Source organism: Coturnix japonica, chromosome 1 (assembly GCF_001577835.2).
Source record: "Coturnix japonica isolate 7356 chromosome 1, Coturnix japonica 2.1, whole genome shotgun sequence".
In the NCBI taxonomy this organism is placed as follows: domain Eukaryota; kingdom Metazoa; phylum Chordata; class Aves; order Galliformes; family Phasianidae; genus Coturnix; species Coturnix japonica.
Window position 1 is genome coordinate 157698633 of NC_029516.1, and position 26746 is coordinate 157725378.

The 26746-nt window shown below is 40.6% G+C and overlaps 1 protein-coding gene across 6 annotated transcripts in view; it reads left to right on the forward strand.

Moving 5' to 3' along the window:
- The first annotated feature begins 428 nt into the window (after positions 1 to 428).
- The window catches only part of USP12 (ubiquitin specific peptidase 12), a 35959-nt gene continuing 9641 nt past the window's right edge, over positions 429 to 26746 (forward strand). For 4 of the 6 annotated variants that reach the window (XM_032442155.1, XM_032442156.1, XM_032442153.1 and 1 more), the window contains exons 1-6: positions 13376 to 13484; positions 16532 to 16758; positions 21244 to 21320; positions 21528 to 21611; positions 24102 to 24299; positions 25306 to 25384. In XM_032442155.1, the coding sequence (XP_032298046.1) occupies positions 16549 to 16758; positions 21244 to 21320; positions 21528 to 21611; positions 24102 to 24299; positions 25306 to 25384 (648 nt within the window). In that variant the 5' untranslated portion in view covers positions 13376 to 13484; positions 16532 to 16548. Of the gene's footprint in view, positions 738 to 9426; positions 9508 to 13270; positions 13485 to 15518; positions 15606 to 16531; positions 16759 to 21243; positions 21321 to 21527; positions 21612 to 24101; positions 24300 to 25305; positions 25385 to 26746 lie in introns of those variants that run through there. The other 2 variants (XM_032442157.1, XM_015852043.2) reach the window with 2 other exon arrangements.

The window sequence follows — 26746 nt, forward strand, 5'->3', positions numbered from 1 at the left end:
GAACTGTAATGCATCTCAGTCTGCTCCATGCTCCCATATATGAAAAAAGGCAGGGTGGAACACGGCTAATGTAGACATAAACATCTTGAACGACTCATGCAGATTGCCGCTGCAGCCCGCAGATGAAGAAACACACGGAGGAGATGATTCATCTCATCCCTAAGCAGACACCTGGATCGGCTCCACAGGTCAACCTTATTCTTGAAATGGCCGGGGCAGGCAGCCCCAGACTCACTGAGACCTCGGAGCCGTTAATCTAGAGACAGTGCAGGAGAAACTAAAACACAGAGGGACGGAAATACACCCATACAAAGCCCCTACACCCCATGAAGCGCCGCACTCCGAGGCGCGACGCCTACACCCCAGGCGGCCGAACCCCGCCCCGCGCATGCGTGCCCGGCTCGGCGGGAGCCGGCTCTGGGGCGGGGCCGGTTGGAGGGGCGGGAGGCGGCCGCTGACCCGGCGGCGCGAGGGCCCGGCGTGAGGCGGGGCGGGCCGGGCTGTGTGTGGAGCCGGCCGTCAGCCGTTCGTGCGGCCATTGAGGGGCCCGTAGCGCCGCGGGAGCCTCGCGGTGGGCGCTGGTTGGGGGCGGTGCTCTCTGCCCTCCCCATCCCCTCCTACCCCCTATCGGCCCGGCCCGGCCCGGCCCCGCTCCGTGCTGTGATTGGGCGGAAGATGGCGCTGGGCGGATGGAAATCCTAATGACTGTCAGAAAAATCGCCTCCATCTGTACCATGGTGAGTGAGTGAATTGAGGGAGTGCGGGGCAGGACCGCGAGGAGGGGTCTGTGAGGGGCGGGCGGTGGGACAGAGCCGCGTTCCGTGGGTGGGGAGCGGGGGCGAACACAGTTAATCGGCTTTGGGAGGCTGCAGCCGGTGGGTTGGGCAGAGCAGAGCAGAGCTCTGGTGTGCTGGATTGGCGTTATAACGTCCCCATGGTTTGGAGCGATGAAAAATGCTGATGGGTGCGATCTGGACGCTAATTTATTATCATTTTCATCAACCTTACCGCAGAGAGACTTTCAATGTCTCCAGCGGGTGTTTCAGAGGTGGGCTGAGAGAATTGGGAGTGAACGCCTGTGGAGGTGGCTCAGGTGGCCGCCCACCGGCTGGAGCAGCGCTATGTGCAGCGTGGGAGATGACAGCTTCTCATCTGAACTCCAAGGGTCCGATTCCTGGAACGCAGGAGCCGTACATCGAGGTCTTTGTATGGCCGGATGAAGGACCAGCAGTTTTAATTCTCTCATGCAGTTACATTTCAGACTAGGCTGTGATTGATCCTTGAGCTAGGACGCAGTGATCCTTGAGCCTTTACCCACAGCTGCCTGCTGGATGTTCTGTCATCATAGACTCAGCTCCAGTCCCTTGATTTATACCCAGTATGGGACCTCACTACTCTTAAAACAGTGTGAAAGCTGTAGGTATTGGTCACTCAAGCATCTAGTTGAAGATTTGCTGTGTGTGTGGTTGTTAGTCAAGTGAGGTGTTCTTTGACTAGTTGTGTTCACTGCGGTGGATAGACTCCAAACATGACATTTTTCCTGTGCCTTTTCTGGCGCTTAAGCTTTAATGGTACTGCGTGAGTGAGGACAGATGGCTCAGGATACCCCCTGTAAAAGTTTAGCTGTACTTAATATAGGAATTGGCTGTTTCAGTGGAGGTAGCTTGGAGAGGTACTTGATATTTACATAGGAATTGTTGAGAGCAATGTGGTTATGGTCAGGCAGATCTTTTAAACATTGAGAAAGTCATAGTAAACATAGTAATTCTGCATCTATACTCCAGTGCTTGTATCAGTGGTACTGAAGCTCTTCCTGTTCTACCCCTTCAGGGTTCTTTGGATTTCTTTTCACTGTATCGCCATTCCTGTGTTGTTGAGATCCAAGACTTAGTTGTCTGAATGCTAGCAGGTTGTATGCATGGTTGGGAAGTGGTAAAGTAATCCATGCAACCTGCAACAAGGATGTGCCCCAAGCTATACTCGTGTAAAATTAAGGCTGAATATCGTGCTTCTGACTTTGCTTCTGCTGTCTAAAGTCCAGCAAATGCTTAGCAGTCATAGGAAGGCCTTCTAGTGGCTGGAGTAGAGAGGATAGAAACAGCCTACATAGGTTAAAAGCTATGGACGTGTCCATCTCAGACGTACAGAAGGAAGTTATGATAGTAGAGCTGTTGCTTGTTTTTCAGTGTTTCTTGTAGTAACTGGTTGATGATGTTAGCACAACCTGAAAAACCATAGTGAAATTTAAATGTGATGCTAATCCGTCAGCTGTGGCATTAGATGTGAAAATCTTTTGCTTAGTGTTTCAGGCATTTGTTTAATTGTTCTCTGTCATCCAGTTTAGCATCTCATACACAGGGCCAGTTTCATACACCCTCCTGCCAGTTTCAGTCACATTTGAGGAGCGGCTGAGAGAGCTGGGATTGTTCAGCCTGGAGAAGAGGAGGCTCAGAGGAGACCTTATAGCTCTCTATAACTCCTGAAGGGAGGTTTGTAGTGAGCTGGGGGTTGCTCTTCTCTCGTGTTATTAGTGATAGAACTAGGAATGGTTTAAAGCTGCGCCAGGGAGATTCAGGCTGGACATTAGGAATTATTATTCTCGGAAAGGGTAGTCAGGCATTGGAATGCACTGCCCAGGGAGGGTGGAATCACCGACCATGGGAGTGTTCAAGAAACGTTTGGATGTTATGTTGAGGAATATGATTAGCTGGGAAGTATTGTAATGGTTGGACTAGATGATCTTCTAGGTCTTTTCCAACCTTGATAATTCTGTGATTCTGTGATGAGAGTGAAGAGGTCTTGTAGTTGCTAATGTTAATACAAGCAAGTGGGGATGGAGGCTCTTGAGCGGAAACAGACGGAGCGCCCAGCTTAGGGAAGGCAGCAGTGCAACCTGCCACAGATGTCACAGTGGAGAGGCTTTATTAAACACTTAATTGCAGGCAGCGTTTATAGTGAACTTTGAGACAGGTGTGCACGTATGGGCTTTATTACTGCTCAAGGAACTGTTTGTTTACAGTAGGTTTCTCAAACCTAATTGTGAAATCTGTACTAAGTGTAAATTGGTGTTTGTCTGGGTTTGCAGTCAGATGGAAATAGCTGTTATGTACTCACTCTCCTTTTGTTTGCGCTCTCTTCTCAAGCACAAATTGTAATGCTTAAACAGTAATCAGTTATCAATTTTTACAGATTCTGCAGGAAGGCATAAGGAAGACTCAAGCTCAAAGGAGTGATAATTGAGAGTTGCAGCAAGGAAAAACATTGCTTCAGAGTGAGGAGGTGACAGAAAAGAAAGCAAGAGAGTGAGAGAGCTGACACAGGGAAAAGCAGCGTTGTGGTGTTCCTTTACAGGAATCACAGAATGACCTGGGCTGGAAGGGACCTCAAGGATCATGCAGTTCCAACCCCCCTGCCTGGCAGGGCCACCAAACATACACCCTTTACTAGATCAGGTTGCCCAGGGCCCCGTCCAACCTGGTCCTGGAACGCTCCAAGGACGGGGCATCCACAACCTCCCTGGGCAGCCTGTTCCAGGGCCTAACCACTCTCCTAGTGAAGAAACTTCCCCCTAACATCCAACCTAAATCTCCCCCTCTTTTAACTTAAACCATTTCCCCTGTTCCTGCTATTGTCAGCAGCTGTCTGACTTTGCTTATGTAGCAGGCTGGCAAGAAGGAGCATGTGCTGTGTCTCAGCTGCTCCATTTCACTTTGGCACGGTGACCTGAATCTGCCTTGATCAGTGGACTGCAGTGCTCTGGCATGTGTTCTGGTTTCATGATTCTGTTGCAAGCACACTCAGTTTTGGAGAAGTCTGTGTTAGACAGTTAGTTCAAGAGCCTGTACCACTGCAGGGAGATTCACTCATTGGAGCTGCAATAGGGAGAGTTTTTCATAATGATTATGACACTAAGAGTGAAGCCACAATTGTGGCATTTGTCATCATCTTTTTTGTAGATGCAACGTGTTGCAATATTGTAATAAGAAAAATAAAGCTACACATTTGCAGTTTAAAATGCTGAGTTTGGGACACTGCTTAAAAAGCACCAATTACTTCAGATACATTTGACTCTAAATGTAACTAAAAATTCATATAAAACAAATGTGAAATACAAGACATGAAAGAACAAAGCTCTGAAGCCGTGTAGCTGCAAAGCTCTATTTGCTGCAGCATGGAACTACTTAGTTGGCTTATTACTTACATAATTTCAGTCATATAAATGTGCCTTTGTCATTTGACTTACATGTGAACATTCATTTATCAGGTTCTAAGCACAGAGAAACAATGGAATACCAGATGTAGCATATAATATACCATATAGCATATAATCATAATGATTTAGTGCATTAGTACATCAAAATCATGTATCAATATAAATATACCAAAGCTGAAGAGCACTGTTATAATTTATCATGATTTCAAGAAGTTTGAGTGAGTTTGTGAGAATAAGCAGCATTTGTTTTTAATGAAATGGCAATTTTTTTTGTGGGCCATTTTGCATGTGGTAGCAGCTTGAGATGAATTACATCTTTCTGTGTTTTAAAGATCTATACAGTGGAAGACCAAGTATAGAGCCCTGATTCATTGAGTCTCAGGTTCGTATTTGTGAGTAATTTATCTTTGCCTTTAGTGTTCAGAACAGAAGAAGTGTGACTCTGTCTGGCTGCTTTGAATGAAAATACAATGTCTGTGCTCAGTGGGGCTCAGAAAGGTTGGTGTAGTAGATATAGCCAATGTGAAGGTAATTCTGTGCTGTGCTGTTGTCATCTTTGCCTGTGCAGGTATGTTTTGATTTATGCTCACTAGGAAAACATTCCCTCTTAGCTACATGTGATCAGAGAACATAGGACTCTATCTTAAGCCAATTAGTGAAGAAAAATAGCACTACATGTATTTCAATAGTGTGAATTGAGACGATCCAAACTAGATTATGAAGATGTGCCTTACTAAGGTGTACTGTTTTGCAGGTAAATGAACACTGAGCGTCACTGAAGCCCACTCAGCTTATTTCACTTCTTCCTGGGCCAGAAACGATATTCTAAGAAATGCTTTTCCATTTTGGTTGCGCTTGAAATAACAGATTTAAACTGATTTAATATAGCTCCACTGTTTGCTTTTAAGCCTTCTTTATGTAAGTACATGGCAAAATACAGGTTTGCGTATCCTAATAGAATGTGATTTGAAGAGCGGAGTTTTGTATTTCATCTTTCATGGAAGATTCCATCAGTCTCAGTGCACTAATATGGGCTGTGGAATTCTGAATGGAATGCCTTCAGTTGTGGTACAGACAAGGAAATATCTTCACAGAATCACAGAATGACCCGGGTTGGAAGGGACCTCAAGGATCATGTAGTTCCAACCCCCCCTGCCTGGCAGGGCCACCAACATACACATTTACTAGATCAGGTTGCCCAGAGCCCTGTCCAACCTGGCCTTGAACACACAAGGACGGGGCATCCACAACCTCCCTGGGCAGCCCTGTTCCAGGACCTAACCACTCTCCTAGTAAAGAACTTCCCCCTAACACCAACCTAAATCTTCCCTCCTTTTAACTTAAACCATTAACCATCTTCAAATACTTCTGGGGGGAAAGTGAAATCTCTATTAGAAACGAGTGCTTGTACTCCCATTTTAAGTTCTACAAATTGTAAGTAAATTAATTTTATGCCTGTGATGTTTTCTTCTTGTTGAGGAAAACGTTATTCCTGGATACTGAATTTCTTACTTTTAATGCCCTTCAGTCACTACGATGCGTTTTTCTTTGAGTAATGTTTGAGAAATTTGGCTTATATCTGTGTATGTAACATGGCTCATTCTGTCAGACACCTTCAGTCTGTGCTGTGCCTTGGGAAGGTGGAGGGCACTGCAGGGGAGGTTCTAGCATGTGTTAAGGGAGAAAGACAGCTACAGAATCACACCCGGATTGGAAGGGACCTCAAGGATCATGTAGTTTCCAACCCCCTGCCTGGCAGGGCCACACAAACATACACCTTTACTAGATCAGGTTGCCCAGGGCCCCGTCCAACCTGGCCTTGAACACCTCAAGGACGGGGCATCCACCACCCTCCCTGGGCAGCCTGTTCCAGGGCCTAACCACTCTCCTAGTGAAGAGCTTCCCCCTAACATCCAACCTAAATCTTCTCTCTTTTAACTTAAAACCATTTCCCTGTGTCCTGCTATTGTCAGCCCTTTCAAAGAGTTTACTCCCCTCCTGGGAGTAAGTTCCCTTCAGGTATTGAAAGGCTGCAATGAGGTCACCCCGCAACCTTCTCTTCTCCAGGCTGAACAAGCCCAGCTCCCTCAGCCTGTCCTCATAGGGGAGAACTTTGGCAAATACAAGTTTTGTTTTAGGAAATTTCTTTTTAAAACTATTATTATTATTATTTTACTAAGGAAACTTGCGGCTCAGTAAGATAAAGATTAAAAGGACTAACAGCAAACTGCTGGAAAGATGACCCACCTGATTTTTAATGTGGGAAGGGATAGATCAGCACCCCCTCTGGTAGGACTAACACCAGTGTAATCTTCAAAGCATGTTAGGCTGGTTATGAGTCAAGCCAGTATAAGAGAAATGCTGTCTACTAGATTGGATGATAACAACTAGGCAGGACATTTAAAAGCAGTGCTGTTTGCTTGCTTGCTGACTTGTTTTTAGGCAGTATTGTCACATAGGGTATTTTTATTTATTTTTTTCCATCAAAAGTCTTAGGTGCCTTTATGTTATTTCAAGCTCAGGTGAGATGTATATGCTTCTGATCTGATTCTACCATCCATTTACCATACATTTGTTTGCATCTTTGAGTCATTACTTGGTCTCAGGAGTAGTAATTCTATGTATGGTGCCTCAGTAGCGAGACCACTGAGGCAGGGAGAGAAGGCAATAATAAATCTGAAAAGAATAGTTATCAGCACTGTCGCTTCTGCGAGGTGGGCAGCTTTTGACAGTGCCTTCATAGCGATGTAGCACAGTTTATCTTTGCAATTATCAGCAAGTACACACAGAACTTGAAGTCTGTTTCATAATGTAATTGGCTCCTTAGGTGTTTGTTGTTGTTTGTCCTACATAGAAATAATCTCCGAGTTTAATAGGTCACAATCAGTATTTTGGTATTTTTAAACATCAACTACATAATGGTGTTTTTTATCCTTGTGATCTTTTAACAAGTGCTATAAATGGTCTGATTCAGATGAAGATAGTTAAGTTTTGGTGTTAATATCTGTTCTAGTGCTAAACTGTAGGATGCCAAGGTAGATACACCTTAAGATTTCGTATCATGTTCTTACATGCCTTACTTGCTGAAGCTTTCACTATAAAGCCATGCTGTGTGTAGTGTTCTGTATGCCTGTATAACTGTCACTGTTGGAAGGCAGGTGATGTGAAGCAGTGTTTGGTGATGCATAGGTGTATATAGGGCAGTAGCAGTTTGAGTGGTTTGAAGGGTCTTTCAAAGCCACCTGGATGTGGCCCTGGGCACCCTGTTGTGGGTATCCCTGCTGGAGCAGGGCTTGAGTCAGGTGGACCCAGAGGCCACTTCAATCCCAACCACGCTGTGATTCTGTTTGTTCCCACTTCTGGGCTCACATGGGGAAGCCAACCCTGGGGTGTACTAAGTCAAGTTGGTCTTCTCATCCCTCATCTGCACAATGTCAAAGCTAAGCTGCTCTGTGGGAGCATCTCTCTCATCCACCATCTCTGAGGGAGACTGAGTATCTATTTAATGGGTTTCTCAGTGTGGCCCAAAAAGTAGTGGGGATCTTCCTGTGTCCCAGTTAGATGGCAGAGGAGGAGCTTTTATACTCTGCCACAGATGTGTTTGAATGAAATATCCTGATCCCAACTCCAGTCTTTCATGGTGTAACAAGGTATGACTTGTCTTGTGCTTTATTCCTCTTCTTGTCCAACAAATCTTATGATACTGTAATAGTTGATAGCACAGTACTTCCCCTCTACGTCTGTATTTGCATAATGGGAGGATCAGCTGGGGCTGATAGTGCTTACCATGATAGTTCCCAAGAAACCTCGCAGAGGAAGGGATACTTAGATAATAAAATAGTTGATACTTAGATAATAAAGTAGTTACATGTCGGATGTGGACATGCGGTTTAACATAATTTCAAGCTCCTGCTGCAGGAGCAACTATTATACATATCATACTATGTCCTGCCTCTGCAACTAACACACTGTGCACAGTATAAATTATTTATCTGTGGGAAGGAATAACATCCTTTCTGACAGACAAAAAGGAGCTGTAGACGGAAGTCTGAGTAGCTTGCGGGGTTTTGTATTGGTTTAAAACATCCGTGCTGGTTTGTACTGATAAAACATTCATAAACAACTGCATTGAAATTAGTAATGTCATCCTCTGAAACCATGGGAATGTCTGAACCTTGAATGAAATAGCCCTGAATAATGAGAAAACTCATTGGGAAGGAGTCACACCTGTTTTTAAGATTCTGGGCTGTGTAGTTTATTTACTTAGGCCTAACTTTACACTGGAACATGCTCATGTGTTAGTTTGATACGGGGTGTGTATATACGTATATAGAGAGAGACAGAGAGATGTTGTGTGCAACATTATATAGGACTAGATATGTTTGATTTTCACTAACAGCAGTTAGTGTAAGACCTGCAGAAAGATGTCCTGGGAAGGACCTACAAGATCATCCAGTCCAACCCTCTTCCCATCACCATTGCTACCACAAGCCACTAAACCATATCTCATAGCTCCTCATCCAGATGCCTCCCGAACACTGCCAGGGACGGCAACTCCACCACCTCCCTGGGCAGCTTTTATGAGATATGTTGCATAGTGTGTGAATTACAGAACATATCTAGAAACCTGTATCTCTAGGGCATTTTGGATGATATTTAAATGACTTTCTGGTGGTGAAAGGGTGCTAGATGCTCTTATTGTAAGCATTATGTCATGGCACAGAAGACTTGCTGGGTGACCTGTCTGCTTTCAAATCTGTGTGGCATGGTTTTGTGGCCAATCTAAACATCCTGAAAGAACAGAACTCAAAGGACTGGTTTTCCTGCATTCGTGGCTAATATTATCTTGCCCGTGTGCTTGCTTTTGGATTAAGAAACAGGCTAATTAAACTTGTTTAGTTAAATTGCTGTGTATGATTGATGAATTGGATCACAAACTCCACTGCCTCCGCCCTTCAGGCTACAGGTAGAAGAGATGTTTCATCCATTCTCTCCAATTTATTTTTGTTTTCTATGTCCTGACTAGAGTGATTGCTTCCTCATGCCTAAGTTCAGCAAAGCCTGAGTCTTACAATCTGAGATCTGAAGTTACAGGTTTGGTGTTAACAAGGTCTACAGCTGCGACCAGTAATTGTTTGTGTGTGTGTGTAGCTAGTTAAACTCACTGTGTGCATAGTTGCAACATTAATAATTTACTGCTTTTGATTTCCTAGGGCGCCAATGCCTCAGCTTTGGAGAAAGAGATTGGTCCAGAACAGTTTCCCGTCAATGAACACTACTTTGGATTGGTCAATGTAAGTTTCAGTTCATAATTCTTTTGCTTTGAAATGCTGTGACTGCATTGGTTAAATCGCAAGATTGCCACTTTGTGAACAGTTAAAAAGCTGAACAGTACAGTCACTGAATGTGCATTTTGAAATGTATTTAAACACTCAGCATATTTGTTAAAATATCTCAATGAAATAATAGTTGAAATTGGGCTAATCGTTTATTTCGTTTTATTTATTACAGGGTAGTTATGAAACCACTTTCTTGCAATTAAACTATGGCTGTTGAAAAACAAAAAGCTATTTAGAATATGTGGCTTGTAGTCAGTAATATGCCAACTGAAGTGGGTACAGTACAGGAAAACATCTGTGAAAGTGTTGGTGATATTAAGTCTTCACATCTGCCATTTTTATTGAGATGTTAAAAAATACTGAGCCTGAAGGGAAAATCAAGTGTGGAAAATCATATGGAATGGTTCAATTTGATGATTAGTTTTCAGGAGTAATTCAGAATTTAATTTCTGGTGTTAACCATGGAAAATGTATCTTGTTAGAAATTGTATGATTCTGTCTGAAATTAATTATTACATATTTTATTTGGGGATACTTTGAAAGTACATACAAAAAAAAGGTTGATTTAACATGATCTGTTGTCTTGATTTTTGTAATGAAACTAATTACTTGTAAGGTTTGTGAAGGGCTTGGAGAATATGTCCTATGAGGAGAGATTGAAGGAACTGGGGCTGTTTAGTCTGGGCAAGAGGAGTCTCTTACAGTGAGAGCAGAGTTGATCTCTTCTCACAGGTGTCAGGATGAGGGGAAATGGCCTCAAGTTGCACCAGGGTAAGTTTAGGTTGGATGTCAGGAAACACTTCTTTACAGAAAGGGTAGTTAAGCACTGGAATGGGCTGCCCAGGGAGGTGGTTGAGTCACCACCCCTGGGTGTGTTTAAAAATCATTTGGATGTGGTGCTCAGGGACATGAGGGTTGTTAGTTAGGGTACTATGGTCAGGTTGTGGTTGGATTCAATTATCTTTAAAGTCTTTTCCAACCTGCGAAGTTTTATGATTCTGATTTCATTCTGTCCTGCTGCTACAACATGTTTCTCTGCCTCTAGGTTGTCAGTACTGATGTGGTTTAGGAGACTAAAATCCTCGTCTATGCTGTACAGTCGTTAAACATTCTTACTGATAAGCTGATTTAGATGCAGCTCAGCTGTCGTAACTTAGTCATTTTTTCCATTCTCATGGAAGTTGAAATAGTGCATTGTTTGTCTTCAAAGAGAAGTATGGCTGAAGTATGGACTGGATGAGCAGATGGTGAGGTGGATTTAGAACTGACAGAGTGTCTGGGTTCAGAGGGTAGTGGTCAGTGGTGCAAAGTCTAGTTGGAGGCCAGTAAACAGCAGAATACCCCAGGGATTGATTCTGGATCCAGGTGTGTTTAATGTCTTTGTTACCCATCTGGATGATGGGATAGAGTGAGCCCTCAGTAAATGCACAGATAACATAAAACTGAGGGAAATGCTGACTTGTTAGAGAGCCATGTTGCCATCCAGAGGAACTTCAACAGGGCTGTAGAGGGCCTGATGGGAACCTCATGGAGGCTTTGTGCAAGGTCCTTTTCCAGGCACCAGGATGTGCTGGGGGCTCCCAGCTGGAAAGTGACACTCTTGAAAAGGGTCTGGAGTTCTTGGTGGACACCGAGATGAACATGAGCCAGCAGTGTGCACAGAAGGCCATTAGTATTCTTGGCTTTATTAGGCAGAGCACAGCCAGGAAATCAAGACCCTCCTCATCTACTTTGGTGAGGCTGTAGCTGGAATACTGCATCCAGTTCAGGGCCCTCTAAGGTGCAGAGAGGACAGGTTGATGGCACTGGGCAATATTGTTAGGACAGAGGGCAGTGGGGACACATTGTCTGGCACACAGGAGTGTGAGGGAGAAGTGTCTGAAAAGCAGGCAGCACTTCCAGCCATCCAGAGAGACCCAGGCAGCCTGGAGCAGTGGGCCCAGGAGAACCTCATGACATTCAGGAAAGCTGAGTGCACCTGGGTTGTATCAGCTGTTGCTATCGATGCAAGCTGGGAGATGAAAGGATTGAGTGCAGAATTCAGAGTGCTGGTGTATTGCAGACTGGATGTGAGACACCAATGTGCCTTCACAGCCCAGAAAGGTAGCCACATCCTGGGCTGCATGCAAAGCAGTGTGGCCAGCGGGGTGAGAGAGTGATCCTGCCCCTCTGCTCTGCTCTGGTGACGCCTCACCTTGAGCACTGCATCCAGATGTGGAGTCCTCAGTACAGGAGAGACGTGGAGCTGTTGGGGTGCATCCAGAGGAGAGCCATAAAAATAATCTGAGAAATGAAGACCCGATAACAGCCTTTCAGTATACAAAGGGGATCTATAAGGAAGAAGGAAACAGACTCATTAAAAGGGCCATGTCTGTCTTTTTATTAATTATTCTTGCTATCTTTTTATTAATTTATTTCAGTTCATTTTGGATGCTCTGTAAGCTGTATTTCTTATTTCTTCTTCTTTTTTGTTTTTTAGTATAAACGATTTCCTTGCTAGCTTTCTGATTAAATTGCATAGTGCTCTTATTTGTCACTGAACTGGCAGACAAGTGCTTTCCTGTTACTCCAAATATGTGAAGCCTTTCATCCTTTTTCTCTGTTGATAGAACCTGTTCTTAAAGCTCTCCCCTTCACAATTGATTCTTATAGTTTCATCTAGCCTCTATTTGCTAATATTTCATATAAAACATAAATAAGAACATTATTTTTATATGCTAGAGGAGGTGTGTGGTGGGTATGTGCTTCAATTTGCTGTCTGAGCGACTGCTGCTGAAAGGTTAGATTACTTGCTGACAGCCTTATAAAGAATTTTGTCACTTTGTGTTAGATAATGGGTTTTACAGCAGGAGGGCTGTATAAAATGAGAGCGACTCTCCACTGACAATTCATGTTGCCTTCACAGAAGTGATGGGGAAATTTGTCACATTGGGATGGGTTAGAGACAGCATCAGTGATGGCAGGACTCGAGGGAAGCTGTGCCTGAGACCTGGAAGGACGCTGGGGTAAAGGATTGTGCAGTGTTCTGACACAAAAGGAATTGTGGGTGCTCTTAGAGCTGTCTTTGTTTGCACCATTTCAATTCAATGGCCTACCTCATTAAAAATGCCCATGTTTAAATTGTCAGTTCTTTTCCTTCTGGTCTCCATTTGAGGCTACTACCTCTGACATAGCTACACCTTCTCAATAAGGCACGATTCACTGTTTTAAGAAAGCTCCAGAAAGGCAGTTCTGTCACCTAAAATGAGAACTGAAAACATAAGAGCAGCTTAACGCAGTTATTTCTGACATTGATCACAGCTAATAAGATTTGGAGAAACCAATTTCTGAGGTGTCTGAGAAAGTCTCTTCTCACAGTACAAAGTCATACTATACTTATTCTGTACTCTCGTGGCTAGATGAATGGATGTGATAAATGGATAGCTATTTTTACCTGGGGAGCTGTGAAACTGGTGGAATTTGTTTTGAGCCAAGTTAATGCATAATTCTGTTAATAAATTTACAGGAAGATAAAATTATAGTGTTGATCAAATTCACTTTTTGGGTTGGTTTTTTTTTTTTTTGGTAGTTGCATACAACATAGTTTTTAATCTGTGTTTATCTAAGTAAAGAAGAAATGACTAACAGAAAATTTGTCCATGAATTTTTTTTGTGCTTTGGATTAGGTGTTACTTCCCTACAATAATACAAACTAATAACTCTCTCTCTTATTTTATAGTTTGGGAACACATGCTACTGCAATTCAGTTCTTCAGGCACTTTATTTTTGCCGTCCATTTCGAGACAAAGTCTTAGCATACAAGAGTCAGCCAAGAAAAAAAGAGAATCTCCTTACATGCTTAGCTGACCTCTTCCACAGTATAGCCACCCAAAAGAAAAAGGTTGGAGTTATACCTCCCAAGAAATTTATAACAAGATTACGAAAAGAAAATGGTAACTTCTTTTTTTTCTTGTGTAATATAGCAAGTATGACTTAGTTCTGAAGTTGAAGTAGTGGCATATCTACATATTATGGATGAAAAATGTTCCTTGTGCTGTAGCGTAGAGAAGAGGTAACCCTGGAGTAAGAATGTAACCTTGGAGCTGCCCAGAAAGAATCATCATTTCTCTTTGTGTATAACTGAGTCGTTTGTCAGTGTTTGCTTCTGAAATTGCATGCTAGTTTTGTCTAAAAAATGTATTGTCATAATCAGAATTCACTCTGAAGCTTTTATTTTGTTCTTAAAAGGTTATTATGCTTTGAATGTAGTGATCTGTCTGCCAAATTGACTGTATGGAATGCACATACAGATGTCCTTGCCATAATCTGTCTTAAAATCCTATATATGTTTAAGTTCTTAGGGTTTTTTTGCATTACTTAGCTTGATCTACTTTTTAAATAATGAATGCATTTTAAAATCAGTAACTGTTTTTATCTAACTTTTTAATGTAATAAATATCTTAGAATTTGGGATGTTTCCAGAGATTTTTAACGATTTATATTTCTTATCCAACAAAAAGAGATTTTTATCTGACCTGTGCACAATAGGAAACTCATTCAGTTCTTCAGTGAGTGTACTTGGATGTCTTTGTTTTTTGATGCATTTGTAGAAATAATTGATTATTCTTTCACTATTTAATCAATGAATGTTAACTAACTACAACAAATGGAGAGAATGGTTCAAATGGAAAGAAGAAAGTAGATCACAGGAACCGTTACTTTTTCTTTTAGTAAAGTTGTTTGTAACGTTCAGTTATTTAATGACACTAAAATTCTAAGCAGGAGAAGGCAATTGGAAAATGTTCTATAAAGAGATCAGATGTGAAAGTTCACCTCTTGTTGGCTTTTCTTGTCTCTTGATGATGGTGATACTCTCACCTTTTCTGGGTTATTTTGTTTTTGAGCAGTGATAACATGGACATCATATATGCTATTATTTGCTTATTGTAAAAGTATACTATTTTGAACTTTAGAGAAGAGTTAATTGAAGAAAGTATCAGATAGGTATGCAGTGCCAGCCTAAATTCTGTTCCAGTTCTAGCTGTACCAGGGCAATCTGACTGAATAATCTTCATAATCTTTATGTATTCCACGTTACAATGCTGCTATTCAGTCTTTGTTTCCTAAGTCTGAATCCAACATACATCTTGAAGCCTAACTGGCTGGGAAGCAGCTACTGGCTTGAAGTCAGACAAAGGTGTACTGTCATGTTTGCTTAAATTTCTTCTAATCATAAAATGAACAATGTGTTGTACTTGTTAATTTACCGACTGAGCAGATATCCCTAAGAGATCTGTGATGTGGCATGGTGAAGAATCTCTGGAGTGTTTAACCTCGAGAGACTTGCAGCCTTGATGTACTTGATTAAATAAAGATTTTGTTGTTGGTTAGATTCAGGGTTGAACTTTTCCTTCTCAAAAATAGTGTTGTAGATGTTCATTAAATGAGCTACTTAATTCATATGCTTGTCTGCTTCATTGCAGCTTTCCAGATGATACAGATCAGCATCACCTTCTCTCTAATTTGCTAGTTTTCAGGTTTTTATTCATTTCAATTTGAAGTTTACTTCTGGAAGCAATCAAGAGAATGATGGCAAAGCTATGATGTAGTCCCTGTGTGCACTTGTAAACTTAAACTTCACTGAGAATTTATGTTCATCTTTCCAGTTCTGGAAACTATAAACTATCCCTCTGGTGAAGGCCTGTCTCTTAGTATATTCTTGCACTAAAAGGAAGTTGGAAGTTATAGTTTTTGGCAATTGGAGCAATTGCTAAAATGACATTGTGATATTAGCCCATTGTATATAATGCTTTTCAAATTGGCAGATAAATCTTGTTAAGAACCCCTGGTCAGGAAGGGAAAAGTAACTGTTAACTAAGGGCACTGAACTTGATTTATTTTTTCTTAGTCCTGTAAATAAGGATTTACTGAAGCAGATGACGTCTCAATTTATTGAAGTCTATTGAAATATCACCTTATGTTTTCAGGGTGATACCAGCATGAACATAAACAAGAGAACAGACTTGTAAGAAGGAGAGTTTAACTTCAATCTGTAGCATTACTACACATTGCAAGTATGTGCCAGTGACACTATTTGCTGTCAACTGAGTGAACCCTATGGCAATTATGCTTAGAAATGCCAACAAACCACTGTTTGTGCATACTTCTATTATACACCAATTTCCAAAAGCAGGTTTTCAGAACTTCAAAGACTAATCTGTTTATAACATGAAGACCTAAATTGAGGTCTGTTCTTGCCTTGGCTAGATATTTAGGCTAGTTTGACATGGCTCCTACAAGTACTGCCTTACCCAACGAGATTGGAGGAAAGTAATAGTTACTTATATCAGTGTCTTTAAGTTCATCTTACTTGTATTTCTGGTTCTGATGGCAATGCACTTTTGACAGCGCAATAATGAACTTAATACCCTAGAAGTGAAAATAAGCAAAGGAATGCTTTGAACATTTGTTGTTTGTGTTAATCATGTGATAGAACATATAAACCACTGAAATATTTCCTGTTCAGAGTTCATTTGTGAAAATATCAATGTCTAATGCCATTTGAAATGCCCTTTATCATCCAAGGCATTGTTTTAAGCTTGTCAGAAGTAGAATACCCCTGTTTGGGGATCCAAGTCCTTATGGACAGGCTTCTGGAGTATGGTTCAAGGCAAGCTATACAATTTCAGGCAGCACTGTATGTACACCAGTGTTTCAGTTGCACAATAATGGCCAAGTTTTCTTGCAGAATAGCCCACTTCTCTGGTAATTCTCCTCAGCTATTTACATGAATGTAAACTTAGTCTTTCTCCACTCCCCCAGCATTGTTGGCTGAATAAATGAAGTCCTAATTTTGATGATGTTTTGTCACAAGTGATTCAAACCTGAAAAAAAAGACTTTGAAATTTTCATTTAAAAAAAAACAGACTTATAACAAAGTAGTGTAGCACTAATTCATTTTAAAAATATCCTGTTTCTTTCTTTTTTTTAAATCTTATAGAGCTTTTTGATAACTACATGCAGCAGGATGCACATGAGTTCTTAAACTACCTACTAAATACAATTGCGGATATCTTACAAGAGGAGAGAAAACAAGAGAAGCAAAATGGTCGCTTACCCAATGGCAATATTGAAAATGAAAATAACAGCCCACCAGACCCAACATGGGTTCATGAAATCTTTCAGGGAACGTTAACAAATGAAACCAGATGTCTTACATGTGAAACTGTAAGTCCTTATTTACTTCATAAAGCAAATTCTTCATGTTACAGAACTTTGTTTCATTATTCATTCATCTCAATGGACTAATGGGCTAGATTTGTTTGTTTCCTCAGAAGTCTTATATTTGTATGAATGTTTTTGTTTTTAATTTGTAACTGAGAAACTTCCAGCAGCAGATGCATGCATTTGTTAATAATAATAATAATAATAATAATAATAATAATAATAATAATAATAATAGACTCACAGAATCACAAAGGTTGGAAAAGACCTAAAAGATCATCCAATACAACCTTTCACCTATTACCAATAGCTCCCACTAAACCATGTCCCTCAACACACTATCCAATCACTCCTTGAACACTTCCAGGGTCAATGACTCCACCACCTCCCTGGGCAGTCCATTCCAGTGCCTTACCACCCTTTCTGAGAAATCATATTTCCTAATGTCCAGCCTGAATCTCCCCTGCCGCAGCTTGAAGCCATTCTCTCTGGTCCTATCACTGATGACATGAGAGAAGACGCCGACCCCCAGCTCACTACAACCTCCCTTCAGGAAGTTATAGACAGCAATAAGGTCTCTCCTGAGCCTCCTCTTCTCCAGGCTGAACATTCCCAGCTCCTTCAGCCTCTCCTCATATGATCTGTGCTCCAGACCCCTCACCAGCTTTGTTGCCCTAATAGTAAGGTATTGGTCAATATTAGGAAGATGCCCGGTTAAATTTTGTTTGTGTAGTCATAATCAACTTCAAAGTTTAGATTAGAGAAATCTAAGTTGATATATTTGTAGGAGGAGTGAAGCCTGCTACACAGGGTTGGGGAGTTTTTCTCCAAAGTGATGTCATAAAGACTTAATGTCGTATTTAGTCCTACATTTCAGAAATAAATATTCCGAATCAGTTTCCATAGACTTCTAGTTTTAAAGTTTAAATCCATTGAAATGGTTTTAAGTGAGCTGTGCTAAAAGTTTCGTTGAGAGTAGTTCTACAGTGAAAGGAATAAGCTATTTTGGAGAAAAACTTATAATTGAATTTTACCTGCTTCAGAAAAAGCAGCACAATATGAAAATTACAGTAATTCTCTCATGGTCTGTGCCTTAGATATTGTAAAAAGCTGAACTACTGTATTTTTTGTGTGACTCTCTATACTTATTTTCCTTAATTACATAATGCACATATTTCAACGCGACATTGGAAAGGAGGAATTAGTCAGATGAAAACTATATATTTCACATGTATTTTTTCTGTCTTCTAGAAATATCTCTTTGATGTGGAAAAAAATCAACAACAAAAAAAGCTTCCTAATGTGATAAGTAATGCAACTGCAGACTTCAATAGATCCTGATATTTTGAGTAATTTAAGTGCTGATTTCTTCCCACCACCTTTATTTCTGCTTTCTCTTCCCTAGTTATTACTTCATGGCAACCACAAATTACTTTTCTTTACTTTGTGTACTGATTTTTTTCTTTTTAGTTATCATAAAATATGTCCTTGTTTTAGTCTCTTACTAGAACCGCTGTCATTACCATTCCTCCCTGTGACATCATGAAGTTTTTCCTGTCAGGATTTTGATCTACATGCTGTCTTAACACAGTCTAAAAATGCTGAAGCATTCTTTGCCAGCATTATTTTGTTCATTACTGGACCCATCATGATTTTCAGCCTTTCTAATATTGCTTAGTTCTGTTTTCCTGTTATCTGCTGCTGAATGGGATATGCCACAGCTGCTCAAAGCTGGTTAGTTGAATTTTAAAGAGTGTCACAGGCAGAAATTTTCTAAGACACATTGTTTATTGGTATGTTAGGACTTCTGTATTCCTGCCCCTAATGATCTGGAAACTGTTTAATTAGCCATCTATCTACTAAGCATATCAGCTTCTGTCTGATTAAAGCACAGTGACCTGAAAATAGGCACTTAGAAACACATTTAGACGTAGTAAGTATGTAATGCTACTGTGAATAGTCTCTTATTTTCAAATACAGTGAACATATAAGATTGCTTTCATGCTTATTGAAGGTGTTGACATTTTGATTTAGAAGTGTATCTTAAAATGCTAGGCAGCACATTGTATAGCAAGAAATGAATTAGTGCATCTTAATGATAAGACAATAACCTTAGTTGTTTGCTGTTTTTTTTAACTTAAATGTGGAATTTAATGCATATTCAGATGTATTTTGTTTTTCCATTTTACTTCCAAATAGAAATGAACATCTTCTAACAGTTCAAAACAGTGCAGTCTTTCTAAAAACCAACATAGCAAGATTTCATTGTAATTTTGGTTGTCCTGATTAATAGAAAAGAGCTTCTTTCCAGGGTGCATGGACTCATTAGCCCTTTTATTTAACTGGCTATTCTAGAGATTTATCCTCAGTTTAAATATGGAATGTACTGGAATATAAAAAAAACCCCATATATATGATTCTTAAAAAAGATGTGTCTTGGGTCAAGCTACACTATAAACAAGTTAGAAATCTGATTGTAAATTGTCTTTATATTCTCATGATGTGATATCCTGTTATGATTCCTTCACCTTCTGTGGTAAAGATATGAATTATGACTGAGTGAATCGCATAGCGATTTCTGAACTATCAATATTGATGGAAAAATGCACTTGCTAAAGCATATAATGGCTTTACATGATCTGAAATGCACAACAGACGGTTGTTGTGCAGACTTACATTTTCTCCTGCCTTTGCCAGTGGGATAAGGAAGAGAACTGGGGGGCGTGGGAGTGGGGGCAAGTAGAATCAATGGGCTGAATTAAAAACTATTTACTGAAACAGAAAAGAGAGGAAATAACTCCATAAGCCTTTTTGTTTCACCAGTGATGTTAGTTCTCAGAAGAAGTCGTCTTGACCAGCTGCGTTTTTGTTCTTTGTGTATGCTGCCCTTAGCAAATGTGCCTTTCTCATCTCTTGAGAGAGAGAACAACTTTTCTATACTGGAACTGGGCATCTTCTCTGAAAACATTCACCTTTGTATGTAGGAGTCATAAAAGGCAGTAGACATTCTCACCAACAACACTGAGCATCTCTAGATACAGATGGGAACACTACCAGATGCTAAGGGGGAGACACTAACTATTTCATAAATGTTTTAATAACATTGCTGATTGTCAGGACCACTATGGATTTCATCCATCACCATTTTTGAGGATTTGCGATGAAATTTCTTCTTCAATTACATTTTCCTCTTCTTTGGTTACATTTACATTTAGACTGGGGTAGAAGAGGCTGAGGGGAGACCTTATTGCTCTCTTCCAGTATGTTAAAGATGCTCAAAGTGAGAGTGGGGTTGGTCTCTTCTCACTGGTGACAGGTGACAGGACAAGGGGAAATGGCCTCAAGTTGTGCCAGGGCAAGTTTAGGTTGGACATCAGAAAAAACTTCTTTGCAGAAAGGGTTGTTAAGCACTGGAATAGGCTGCCCAGGGAGGTGGTTGAGTCACCACCCCTGGATGTGTTTAAAAACCATTTGGATGTGGTGCTCAGGGACATGATTTAGCAGAGGGTTGTTAGTCACCTGAACATGAGCCAACAGTATGCCAGGTAGCGAAGAAGACCAACGGCACACTGGCCTGCATTAGAAATGGTGTGGCCAGAAGGAGCAGGGAGGTAATCATCCCCCTGTACTTGGCACTGGTGAGGCCACACCTTGAGTATTGAGTAGTTTTGGGTCCCTCACTACAAGAAAGACATTGAGGTCCTGGAGCATGTCCAGAGAAGGACAGCAAAACTGGTGAGGGGTCTGGAGCAAAAGTCTTATGAGGAGCGGCTCAGGGAGCTGGGATTGTTTAGTCTGGAGAAGAGGAAGCTTAGGGGAGTCCTCATTGCACTCTCCAGCTTCTTGAAGAGAGGTTGTGATGAGGAGGGGTTTGGCCTCTTCTCCCAGGCAACAAACAGGACCCGAGGAAATGGCCACAGGTTGTACCAGAGGAGGTTTAGATTAGACATGAGGAAAACCTTTTAATCTCAGAGAGTGGTCAGGCACTGGAATGGCTGCCCAGGGAGGTGGTGGAGTCGCCATCCCTGGAGTGTTCAAGAGGCATCTGGATGAGGAGCTACAATATATGGTTTAATGGTTTCTTATAGCTACGGTAATGGGAGGACGGTTGGACTGGTTGATCTTGGAGGTCCTTTCCAACCTTGTGATTGTATGATTCTGTGATTATAGTTAGGGCTGTATGATTAGGTTGTGGTTTGACATGATGATCTTTAAGGTCTTTTCCAACATGAGCAATTAAATGATTCTATGATTCTACCTCTTTGGGCATATATACGTTCCTCTCTTCCTCTTTCTGAACAAAATTAGAAACAGAGATCTAGCGAGTGTCTGACATGCTGAGACATTTCACTTGTAATAATTTTTGAAAAGCTGTTATAAAGTAGAAGATATATTCTCTCAGGAGAGAATCGTGCTGTAAAATAGTCGAAAAAGCTGTTCAGGTTTAAACATGTTAATCTGCTCATCTTTTTTTTTTTCTTCCTGCAGATAAGCAGCAAAGATGAAGACTTCTTAGATCTTTCCGTTGATGTAGAACAAAATACTTCAATTACTCATTGCTTAAGGTAGATGCAAAAATCTGAACTATATTTTGCCTGCCTTGTTTTGATCTTGAAAGAAGGAAGTGAAACTGAAAGCTCATGGACATTCAATTTAGCAAATTTTAGTTTATGTAAACTTAATAAAATGATGGGGTTTTTTGCATGCATTTATACATATATTTCAGGTAAGAGGCTAGGATCTCTCTAGTCTTTTTTTTCTTTTTCTTTCAGGGGTTTCAGCAATACAGAAACTCTTTGCAGTGAATACAAATATTACTGTGAAGAATGTCGCAGTAAGCAAGAAGCACATAAAAGGTAGGTTAGGCTCCCCTTATGGGACACTGTATTACATTTCTCTTCCTCTGAGTAATTAAATAACTTTTTGCTGCAAGAGACGGTTTGATAATTCTGACTGAATTGGCAAAAAGTCTTTTGCTTGTAACATTACTTTTTAAGTGAGTTTTTAATTAGCTGTGGTAAACATCTGCATGGCAGCGCTCATAGAAAGCGTTAGAAGCTCCATAGAAACCTGGAGTTTATTTTGTGTAAATAATTTTTTGTCTGTCTAATATTTAATTAAGTCTTGTTTACACCTTTAAAAATAAACTCTTGTTTTTGTGTACTGGGCTGTATTATTATTATTTTTTAACCTGAGAAAGTATTTGTTTATGTATAGATGAGTTGAAGGGATGGGAACATGGAGATGGGGACATGCTGTACTGGTTATACCACTAGTCTTGTTAGTTGAGTTTACCAGAGATTCAACACATGGCTTTTGGGATGTCTCATCTGTAAAGTATGCATTCATACGTTGCCTAAGCTTACTAATTGATGTGTACAAGGGGGTTGCAAAGTAAGGTCTGTCTACCTGTTGTTTTCTGTTGTCTTAGCTCTTTTTCTGTGTGGGAGGTAATACGATCCCTAACCATTGATAAGTTGTGTTGACATAAACCTGTACCTACCTGCATGTAGGTATGGACATACTGGCAAAACACAGCCTTTTCTTGTTTTCAAAGTGACTGGTTTCACTGCAGTCATGGTTTTCTTCCATCTCTATAGCATAACGTTTATCCATGATATTGTCTTCTCATCTACTAAAGGTGACTTTCTTTGCTGTTGAAAGAGCTCCTATTACCAAACAGATCTTTTATTAAAAGAGGACTTTAATTTTGCAGAAAGAATCAGAGCAGAAATTACATCCATATCTCTGTAATAAAAAGTAACTGTGCTTCTGTCATCTGTCAGCCCTTCTCCAACATTTTTCATTTCCTAGTTTCCTTGCAGACAAAGGAGAAAAATTGAGTCTAGCAGGGTTTCCACAGCTACTATCAAGTCTACATTTAATGAAAAAAAGGGAAGGAAGGATTTTGTCCATAGTCCCTTATCTATTGAAAAAGGATTATGCCATACAAACATATTTACCGACACTGCAAAAATACAGTCTTAGTAGACACATCTGAAGCCTCCATTGGGTTGTACTGTTGACATTTTGGAGCTGCTTTTGATGGCTCAAGGCAGTCTGATAAAATTCTGTGCCTTAGATCAGTACCGCACAGAAGCAGAGAACTCTGGCTTGGTTGCTATTAATACGGGCAGGTTTATCTCCCAGAGAATTAAATTCTCTGTTGCCAGGTCAGCTGTGGTTGGCTGATGTGAATTTGTAGGCACTGATGCAAAATCTCACTACCTCAAACTGGGGAAAGGGGCCAGCGAGCTGTCAATAAAACCAGGTTATTGCTTCCAGGCTTTGACTTCAATAAAATAACACTGCAACATTTGTACAAAATGACTGTGTTAGAGCTTAGCATTATCTTGTTTTGGCAGCATGAGGTGTGGGGAATAACAGTGTGCTGTCTGTATCCCTTGGCACTGTTAAATGAAGGGCTTGATATGAAGACTTGAAGTAATGTAAATGTGACAAAGTGGTATTGCCTTTTCTAAAACACTTGTTTGACTTGACTGGTTTAGTGGGAAACTAAATTGTAACAATCTCTGGAACAACACTGTATACCATGTGTGTAGGTTTGCTTTTGGAAGCTTGGGAGGGCTATAGGGAGGTATGCCTAAAAGCTGAATTCTCTGTGGTAGTTTAACAGTGGTAGTTACCTAACCACCACTGCACTGCGTTCCTGTTCCCCCTCCTCAGGGCAGGAAGGGGGAAATATGGGTAGAAAGGTAAGAACAGGGAGATCAGGCGAAAGACACTCAGCACAAGGAAGATTAATGTAATTTATTGCTTACTGCTAACAGATGAGAGCAGTGAGAAACTAAAACCAAACATTTTCCCCTATCCACCTTCTCCTACCTGGGGGAGGCCCCAAGGCAGCACAGGGCATGGGGCTGTGGTCAGTTCATAATGCCTGTCTGTGCTGCTTCTCTGTGGTCACCCCATGGATGTCATCCTTCCCAAACTGATCCCACATGGGCTTCCCACAGGCTCTAGTTCTCCAAGCACTGCCCTAATGCAACTCTGTACCACAGGGGCCCATCCTTCTGGGACTGCTCCAGCACAGGTCCCCCACAAGCGGCAGCTCCCCCAGCCCTCCTGCCCCACCATCAGGCTCCTCTCCATGGGCTGCAGCTCTGGCCCAGGGCTGCTCTGGAGGAGCTCTCTGTGGGCTATACCTACCTCAGATCACATACTGTACTGTGGGCTCCTCTATGGCTTCATGTGGATACCTGCTCTGCACCTTTGAGCACCTTTTTTTAAAGACTTAAGTGTGCCAGTTCCCTGTTTGTTAGCATCAGCAGAATGGTTTGCCTCAATACTGGAAACACTGGTTTTTGTTTGCTTGTTTTTTTCAGGATGAAAGTAAAAAAGCTGCCTATGATTCTAGCTCTGCATTTGAAGAGATTTAAATATATGGATCAGCTGCATAGATACACAAAACTCTCTTATAGAGTGGTTTTTCCTTTAGAGCTGCGTTTATTTAACACCTCAGGAGACGCCACCAATCCTGACAGGATGTACGACCTTGTTGCTGTGGTAGTTCATTGTGGAAGGTAATAACAGTTTATTATATAGGAGATTTTTGTATAAAACCTAAAGTATTTTTTTTAAATGAAGAAGTCCCAAAAAGAAACTTAACTCTAATAGCATTTAAAGATCTTTTAAAAGTTTCTTAGAAAAGAAAGCATTGTGAGGAGGTACTACTAATCCAGACAGAATACATGGCCTTGGTGCCACTGCAGTTCACTTTGGAAAGTAGTAGCAGTGTATTCATATGAGTGATTATATGAGCCCTAACTATGTCAAAAGAATTCCATATCATATAAACTCTTAATAACAGTTTCTCCCTAATCCAGACCTACAAATTGCTTGGGTGTTTTTAGCAGGTTAAGGCAGTTTCAGAGCTACATTAAATACTTGTTCACTTTCAGTTGTGTGGTTCAGGTAAGTGCATCCTTTCCTTACCTGAACTCAGTTTAACTAGCAAGGTGCTCTTAGAGTTTTTTGTTCCTATTGCAGTTGCAGAGAATTTTCTTGTCTGTCATAAACTGAAGAGCAGTGCATTATAGCTGTTTCAGTTTTAATGGAAAACCCTTTCATTGCTGTAAGGATTTTTCAGTCTCCTAAATGATCAGTTTAACTCAGTTGGTTTTTTCTTTATTTTTTCCCTGACAGTCCAACAGATAAAGAGATACCATATAGAGTGGTTGAACTCTGTGTTTTACCTTATGAAGGCTGTAAAATGCTTTGGGATCTATTCAATCATTTTGAAGCATTAGAATAGTTTATTTCACCTTTATTTCCCTTCTCACATGCATGTGCTGCTTAGTCCTTACTTTTACATATAAAATGTAGGTATGTAAGGCGTTGCTATGAAAACTATTTGATTTGGTGGAAAAAAGGTAAAGAAACATCCACACAAATTATTTGAGTCATTTTAATTAGTGTTAAATATTATTTTCTACAAGAAAAAAAAAAAAAAAACCAACACTTTAGTGACGTATATTTGTACATTGGTATGTGTTATGACTTGTATTCTTTTTTAATTGCATTTTACAGTGGCCCAAACAGAGGACATTATATTGCAATAGTGAAGAGTCATGATTTTTGGTTGCTTTTTGATGATGATATTGTTGAGGTAAGCTTTGTGTAACCCTTCTTTTTTTTCCTCATACTTACCAAAGCACTTGCACCCCTATTTGCTGTTTGATGACATAGAAGACTGTTATGCTAATGGCCATTCTAAAAGAGCAAGAACTGAGCTCAGAGCTGCACCTTGCAATTTGACTGTTCAATAATTTGAATTGCTCTGCTTTTTGTACTTCTTAAAATAAGCTTCTTTATTGCCAACATCTTTTGTCTTCATTTGGCAAGCTATTCCTTTGGCCAGAGCATGTGGCAAATAGGTGAACTGCTTTTACTACCATGAGAGTAAACAATTTCTTGGCACAAGATATTTATTCATATTGTCTGATCTGTTGGGCTCGATCAGTCTGGTTGTGTGTTAGAAGGAGCGTCCTAGATGGTTTCAGAAGAAAAACCTGCAATGAGAGTCAAAGTAGACTGAAACCTGTTAGATTGAAATGTAAAATCTAATAGATAATCCTTGAAAAATCTTTTGCTTATGATATTGTTGCTAATGTTAGCCATGCTTCTAGGAATTCAAGAATTCCTAACAAGTTAATAAATAAATAAATAGCTTTAAACTAATAATAGAATCATAGAATGGCCTGGGATGAACAGGACCACAATGATACTCTATTTTCAACCCCCCTGCTATTTGCAGGGTCACCAGCCGCCAGACCAGGCCTCCCAGAGCCACATCCAGCCTGGCCTTGAATGCCTCCAGGGATGGGGCATCCACAACCTCCTTGGGAAACCTGTTCCAGTGCATCAGCACCTTTGTGTGGAAAAACTTCCTCCTAAACCTCCCCTGTCTCAGTTTAAATCCAATCCCCCTTGTCCTATCACTATCCATTTCCTTCAACTGTCTTGACATTGTCAACTTTATTTCATCTGTTGCCTTTTATTCTTTATTGAGGGAAAGAGCAGTCTGTGTTTTAGATCGTTACCATTTTTTTGCTTGTTCCATCATCTTCTGTTCTCCACCTCATGTTTGCTCAAGCAGCAACAGAAGTATGATTCTGCTGTCCGAGTCCTTTATTAAATTTAATTAAGCCTGTGCAATGAATAATTAATGTTCTTCCTTATGATATACAAAAACTGCGTAATTAAAAAAAAAGAAAAACAAGTGAGGCAGGTATTAAGACTTACAGTGCTAATTGGCCACATTATGGATTGTTTTTCACATAGGAAATGCCAGACATGGAAATATTCAGGGTTGCTGGGGAAAGTTAAAAAGGATTGCTTCTATGTCTTATCAAGATGCACTGTAATTTGAAATAACTTGATAAGGTCAAAAGTTCACTTTCCTCCAGGGAAAAGAGAAGCTGCTGTGGTGGATCTCATGTAATTTCACAAAGACAAAGCACAGTCTTTC